Consider the following 7500-nt stretch of genomic DNA (forward strand, 5'->3'; position numbering starts at 1 on the left):
AGGTTAACTCTCTCCATACGAACGGCGAAAGAGACGACGTTAACAGCGTTTCAGCCCAATTACCATCATCAAAATATTGCAAGCGGAAGGCTCTTATACTGAAGAGGTGAATATTGACAAAGAATACCACAATTCTGACGACGGAAGCTAAAGGTTGGGTCATTCAGACACCCACTGGACATCCGAGGGGTCTGTGTAGAGGAGAAGAGAGGACTGGCCGTACTGAGTGAGTTAAAAGAGATCCAAATACACATGCATGCATACATACATACATGAGGCGATGTGGCGGAATCGGTAAGGCACTGGACTAATTAACTGACTGACTACCTACCAACCAACCAGCCAACTGACTAACTAACTAACGAACTGTATTCAAAGAAATTTAATCCTTTTGCCCCTTTTTGTGGTGTGGAGGATACAAAATCACAACTCCAGTCCAACAATGTCTCCGGAACACGCAAAAACCGCACACACACACACGCACGCACACACACAAGCACGCGCGCTAATGTATAATGATTTGGAACAAAACAAACCAAACTTAAACATACTAACTAACTAACCAACAAACTAACCAACCAGCCAACCAACTAACTAACCAAATTTGCGTTCTGCACAGGCATGGACAGTTACCTGGAACGTTACGCCGACATGATCTTCGGTGTCCAGCAAGCCCTGGGGGCTCCAGAGAAGATGACCCCGGGACAGACCCTGGAAGCCATCAAGCGGGACATGGAGGCCGTGGCGGGGCCTGTCCCACAGCTGCAGGCCCGGAGACGCTGGAGAGACGCCCGCCTTGCCGCTCTGGCCAAACTGAAGGTGGACCTGGATGCTGCCACTGACGAAGACCCAGAGCCAAGAGAGTAGAAGTCGTAGGAATTTCAGACATATAACATTTTACCCCGCCAGACAGGTAGCCATATACATATATATATATATTTTAGATTCTTGTTATACAGCACTTCAAAAATTTTAAACACCCAGGCACTTGTACAGTTTGTTTTCATGTCAAAGTGTGCTTTCCCACAAAACTGACTCGGGTATAACTCGCTCTACTATGAGCAAAACTAGTATTAATTCGATGCAGTGACTTTTTAGCAAACACCTACTGTATTGCCGTTCATATTATGAATTAAGTGAAGTGTCCATTGTACATGTATATGGATGTACAGCGTTGTTGTGTTACTTTGATATTCTATTTGGATATTATGTATTTTAGTAGACAGTGACTTTGGATATGCTTGTCTCAGAGATGTAAATTCACACACGAACATTTTTTTGCTCTGTGGAGATCAGCATATACCTATGTGAGGGATATATATATACAACATTGTATTTGCGTGAAAATTTCCTTATTTTGTATCCCGAATTTAAAAAAAAAAAAAGATACACAGAGAGCAAATCCAAACATTTTGATACAGAGACTGTAATGTACGATCACTGACATACTAAGGGTGTGTGTATGTGTATATACCTACATGCATGTGTTTTTGTGTGTATGTGTGTGTGCTCGTGTCTGAGTGAATATGTGTGTGCATGTGTGTGCGCGCACATGTGTGTGTGTGCATGCAGGTGTGTGTGTGTGTGTGTGTGTGTACGTGCGTGTGTACGTGCGTGTGTGTGTATATATGTTTTTGAATATGTGTGTGCATGTGTGCGCGCGCACATGTGTGTGTGTGCATGCAGGTGTGTGTGTGTGTGTGTGTGTGTACGTGCGTGTGTGTGTATATATGTTTTTGAATGTCTGCATATATATATATATATATATATATATATATATATATATATATGTGTGTGTGTGTGTGTGTGTGTGTGTGTATGAAAGTTCATACCACACATCAGTCTCGTTCAGCTACAAAAGTCTCACAATTCCCTCTCTTTAATGCTCCCAACAAATTCATTAAAAAAAAAAAAATCAAAACATTGCAAAAACACATTACTGACAGTAAACCTGTCATTAGCAACATAACCCTAAACACACTGCTTCACTGATACCGTTTGCGTCAAGAGTCACTTAAAACTGTATTGGTCAGCTTGAGTTGTCTTTTTCTTACAATTACACAATCATAAGGTGGGGATATCAGTACCATCCTAGACACCTTAAAAGCCAGATAGGCTAATAAGCTGTAAGGGAATGACCAGATGTTCAACCCTTGGGTTCTTCTTAATGAAGTGTTATCAAATCCTCAGCCAACATCCTATTCATTAATTTATGTACTTACTTTGAAAATAACTTATTCATCATTTATTTACCTAAGTACTTACTTTTGAAAAAAAAATCATTCATTATTCATTCATTATTCTTACTTACAGTTTAGCCAACCACACAGGGTCATACCAATGCTGAAAACAAACACTGTCAATATCCATCCTGTAGAACTTGAAAAATAAGAAGCTTTTCATGAAAATCAGGCACAAGTACAGCCTTCTTTTTATTTTATGCACACAAACCTGGCGCATGGCTCTGACGTGGACTTCTATCAATTCATCACCAGGATATCAAGAAAAGATATCTGAACACGAACAAAATTAAACACAACACACAAAGTGATGTATGATAACAGCTGTACCAATGCCCCCCCCCAAACCCCCCCCCCATGCCCCTCCCTCACCCCCCCCCCAAAAAAAAACAAACAAACAAAAAAACCAGCGTGCAATTCACTTTTCTCCAGGTGCAAAAAGGAATGCAATCTAGTAAGAATGCCAAATCAAGCCCAGAAAAAGAGAAAAAATAGTCAAGGCTTTCTAGGAAAAATAGAAGAAAAATAGTAGGTGAATGGTCAGAAACAACGCGAGTGAAAATGTATGAAATCACACACACACACACACACACACACGCAAACACTCACACACACATGAACAAGTAATTTCTCTTAATGAGATAATAAAGTTCTTCTTATCTTATCTTATGTACACACACACACACACACACACATACACAACAATGGTAATAATATCCTGACATTTTATCTCCAATACACTGTCTCAAAACATTGAATCCTTCAACACTTGATCCCCTGCTAACGTTTCATCTCAGACATTTTGTCCTGAGGAAAAACTGGTCCTCATGGTAATTAAGCATCATAAGTCTTTTTAAAATTTTTATATATACTTCTTAATACATTTTTACCTTGTCTAAGATTTCTGTGAAAGAAAAGTACACAAACGCACAACAATTTAAACAAGTGTAAATAAAACAACATGTGAGGCATAAAGCAGTTATAAACTAACTTATCAAGTCCATAATGATTAATTAATAACACCACCAACAACAACAATAATAATGACGATAATATTTATGATAATAATGACGATATTGATAATAGAAGAATCGCTCATTCTGGAATAATGTTTTTTTCTCCTTTCTTTCAATTCAATTTTCTGATGTATTGATGGTTCTAGCTCATTGGTAAAGAACACAAACTGTGAGAGAAGGCACATTGTGTGGAAAGAAAAGCAGAGAGAAACAATACCAAAAAAACCCCCCACAAAGTCAAACATCCAAGACTTAAACATTCTCTCAGATTTTCTTCGAGCTCTAAACATAATACTTCAAGGTTCTATGGACAGTAAGCTGTACCATAAGAAACTGAAAAAAAAAACACCCTAAAGAATAAACAACAGTCTGACACCAGCAGCCACCCGTGTCCTATCAGAGTTCATACTGGAGGCACCAAAAAAATCACACCTAACCATGACCATCTGTGATGAGTGCACTGCCAACATTCATTGCCATACGCAAGCAGAAGATCAAATATGCACGTTAACGATCCTGTAATCCATGTCAGTGTTTGGTGGGTTATGGAAACAAGAACATATCCAGCATGCACATCCCCGAAAATGGAGTATGGCTGCCTACATGGACGGGTAACAACGGTCATACACGTAAAAGCCCACTCGTACACATATGAGTGAACGTGGGAGTTGCAGTCCACAAACAAGGAAGAAGAAGAAGAATGTGGCCATTTTCTGCATATATTAACCCATTCAAACCCAGGAAATTGGCAGCCTCAGCAGGTTTCCCTGCCACGCTGATGCAGAAAAAAAATAGAAGAAAATATATTAACTTTCACTAGCTTTCCCTCCAAATTGCTATGGGGTGGGGGGGAAGGGGAGGAGGGGGCAGCCAGAAATACTGTGGAAGCTTGCTTGTGCTTAAAGTGTACACCTCTCAATGAAATGAATTTGATGTCAGGGGCAATGTTTTCTGGTGTAGGGATGAATGAGTTAATGAATTAAAAGCAGTTTTCTTCGGTTGTCCCTGACTACTGCTCTTTCTGATTACCTGTGATCAGATCAGTTACCCATCTTCCAGGCATTTTCTGAAATCAAAGTCTGCTGAACTACATACCAAGTATAGGTTGGTAAGCTGTTGCGCAGAAGAAAACTCTGAATCATCCATTTGGCATAGATCAGGGAGAAAATTGTGAACAAGGTTAACAAAGAAACCTATTTATTTGAGATCAGAAAAACACTGTGAAAAACATGAAAAAACCCCAAAGATCTGTTTATTTGAGACTGGTGACATGTCGTAAAAATGAAAACACAAATATCTGTTTATTTGAGACTGGTGATATGTCGTAAAAATGAAAACACAAAAGATCTGTTTATTTGAGACTGGTGATATGTCATAAAAATGAAAACACAAAAGATCTGTTTATTTGAGACTGGGGAACCATTGTGAAAAGAAACAACAACAAAAAATACAGAACCGTTCATTTGACATTGGTGAGGAGAGGGGTTTGGGAGATTTTTCATTTGAAATGTACCAAATACATGTAAAAGTGCATAATAAAGGACAGGCTAGTATCTACTGCTTTGCAGAGTCCTTGGCATCATTTTGCCGTTTAAGGTTCGCTAATGCAGCCAGCTGGTCATCTCGCCACTGTCTCCGTTCCCCAAGTTTCTCCACAGGAATGCTGGACTGGAAAGCCTTCTGCACCTTCTCTGCAGTCTCGGTATCATACTGAACAGGAGGTGAGGCCATCGTCTTTCCAACTCGGAAAGCGCCATCGGCATAACGCTTGCAGTAATCCACAATTCCTGGAACAAAGTTACATCTAAAATGCAATGGTCTTCTTGTTGGCTTTCCACAGAAGCTCCTGAAACCTCTCCAACAAGTTCAAAATGTTCCTACCAAGGTATTTAAGCACTGTGTGCATTGTTTTAAAGAATAAAACTATGTTGAGCAGAATGAAGTACAAGACCTCATATGTTTACTTTCATGTCATTTCTGGAACTGCACCTCAATGTATTTCTGACCATTTTAGCAGCTATGTCCCTTGATGTCTCTTGGCACATCTGCTGGTGAAAGAATCCGTTGCATTTCCAAATTCATGGAGAAGTGACAAGTGCGGTGGCCAAACGGTTAGAGCGCTGGCTCTCGCCCAAGTTTCCTGAGTTCAAACCCCAGTTTCAGCACACCTGGTGGACTAATGGTGGAGATTTTCCCCATCTCCATGGTCAACAAATGTGAAGTCCTGCTAGTGTCTGAACCCCCTTTGTGTGTATACGCATGCACTAGATCAAATATGCACGTTAAAGATCCTGTAATCTATGTCAGCGTTCGGTAGGTTATGGAAACAAGAATATACCCAGACATGTACACCCCTGAAAATGGAGCATGGCTGCCTAGATGGTGGGGTAAAAATGGTCATACATATAAAAGCCCACTTGTACATACGAGTGAATGTGGGAGTTGCAGCCTAAGTATTCAAAAGAAGAGGAAGAAGAAGAAGAAGAAGAAGCAGCAGTCTCTTACATAAATAAGGTTTTCAATTATATAATCTGTATTCTGTGAATCCATTACTTCTTCTATGCAAGCTTGTGAGTGCGTGTGTGTGTGAGTATGTGTATGTGTGTGTGTGTGTGTGCATGTGTATTTGTGTGTGTGTGAGTGCGGGTACGCGCATGCATGTATGTGCATATGTGTGCATGGGCGCTGAATGTGTGCTTGTGTGTGTGTGTGGGGGGGGGGGGGATTGGGGGGGGGGGATCTTGTGTGGGTTGTACTTAACTAACATGCTACTGTAAGGCGAAGGAATCTAATACTCCACACAGCAAAAACACTCGCCGTATAACTCCACACAGCAAAACACTCACCTTACGACTCCACACAGCCAAAACACTCACCTTACGACTCCACACAGCAAAACACTCACCGTACAACTCCACACAGCAAGAACACTCACCTTAGAGTCCACACAGCAAAAACACTCACCTTACGACTCCACACAGCAAAAACACTCACCGTACAACTCCATACACACTCACCATACGACTCCACTTAGCAAAACACTCACCGTACGACTCTAAAAACACTCACCGTATGACTCCACACACATTCACCATACGACTCCATGCAGCAAAACACTCACCGTACAACTCCACACAGCAAAAACACTCACCGTACGACTCCACACAGCAAAAACACTCACAGTATGACTCCACACAGCCAAAACACTCACCGTACGACTCTACACAGTTGAAACACTCACCGTACGACTCCACACAGCAAAACACTCACCGTATGACTCCACACAGCTGAAACACTCACCGTACGACTCCACACAGCAGAAACACTCACCGTACAACTCCATACAGCAAAAACACTCACCATACAACTCCACACAACACTCACCGTACGACTCCAAACAGCAAAACACTCACCGTCAGCGTTCAGATGCATCGTCTCCAGGGGTCCGATAAAAGCGTAGCGTGGACCCAGCCCGTTCTTCATCACCTTTTCAATGTCCTCAGGGCTTAAAATCCCCTCCTGCAATTGCCAGTCAAAGTGGTGATGCTGTGATGTCAGCCTCTTTGCATGCCTTTGAATCTGTTTTTTTGTTTGTTTGCTTTTTTGTGTGTGTGCTTCCCCCCCCCCTCCCCCCCTCAAGAGTACTTGACTTCAGTTGAGGAAGGTTCATCGCTTTTGCTGCCAAGTTGCTGTGTGAATAGCACTCCCCAGCACCAAATAGTTTAGATGCCATGCTCACAGTCGCATGATTCTGTTTGAGTCAAAGCAACATAGTGGACTTGTTCACCTTCAAACTCAGTCAAGAGGGGGTGGAAGGTTGGAGGGGGGGTTGGGGGGGGGGGGGGGGGGGGGGTGGAAAGGTTTGTCAATTTCCTGTTGCTCTGAAATGTTTGCTGCAGCTGCAGCTGCCAGTCAAGCTTTTTGTTACCATGGAAACAGTCAACATGACCACTCGATATTGACTTAAAGTCGTCCAATGCATGAACTGTCTGGCCAAATAAAGTTGCCTGTGCCAGTGAAAGACTTACTGTGGCAGAAAGAGAAAATCAGGGTCCTGTCTCCTTTTATGTCCCTGACGCAATAATTTGTATTTGTAGTTGTATTTCTTTTTATCACAACAGATTTCTCTGAGTGAAATTCGGGCTGCTCTTCCAAGGGAGAGCACATCACTACACTGACAGTGCCACCCATTTTTTTTTTTTTTTTCCTGCATGCAGTTTTATTTGTTTTTTCTATCGAAGTGG

General features: G+C 41.7%; 2 protein-coding genes across 2 annotated transcripts in view; one reads left to right on the plus strand and one right to left on the minus strand.

Annotated features, from left to right (window-relative positions):
• Positions 1-1430, plus strand: part of LOC143283281 (lambda-crystallin-like) — a 9210-nt gene extending 7780 nt beyond the window's left edge. Inside the window, exon 6 of the mRNA XM_076589463.1 lies at positions 620-1430. Coding sequence (XP_076445578.1) covers positions 620-867 — 248 coding nt within the window. The 3' untranslated portion in view covers positions 868-1430. The remainder of the gene's footprint in view (positions 1-619) is intronic.
• A 1178-nt stretch (positions 1431-2608) lies between these two features.
• Positions 2609-7500, minus strand: part of LOC143282724 (lambda-crystallin-like) — a 20890-nt gene continuing 15998 nt past the window's right edge. Inside the window, exons 6-7 of the mRNA XM_076588452.1 lie at positions 6670-6775; positions 2609-5043 (exon numbers count right to left, since the gene is read on the minus strand). Of these exons, the coding sequence (XP_076444567.1) occupies positions 4811-5043; positions 6670-6775 (339 nt within the window). The 3' untranslated portion in view covers positions 2609-4810. The remainder of the gene's footprint in view (positions 5044-6669; positions 6776-7500) is intronic.

This window comes from Babylonia areolata, chromosome 6, assembly GCF_041734735.1.
Source record: "Babylonia areolata isolate BAREFJ2019XMU chromosome 6, ASM4173473v1, whole genome shotgun sequence".
In the NCBI taxonomy this organism is placed as follows: Eukaryota; Metazoa; Mollusca; class Gastropoda; order Neogastropoda; family Buccinidae; genus Babylonia; species Babylonia areolata.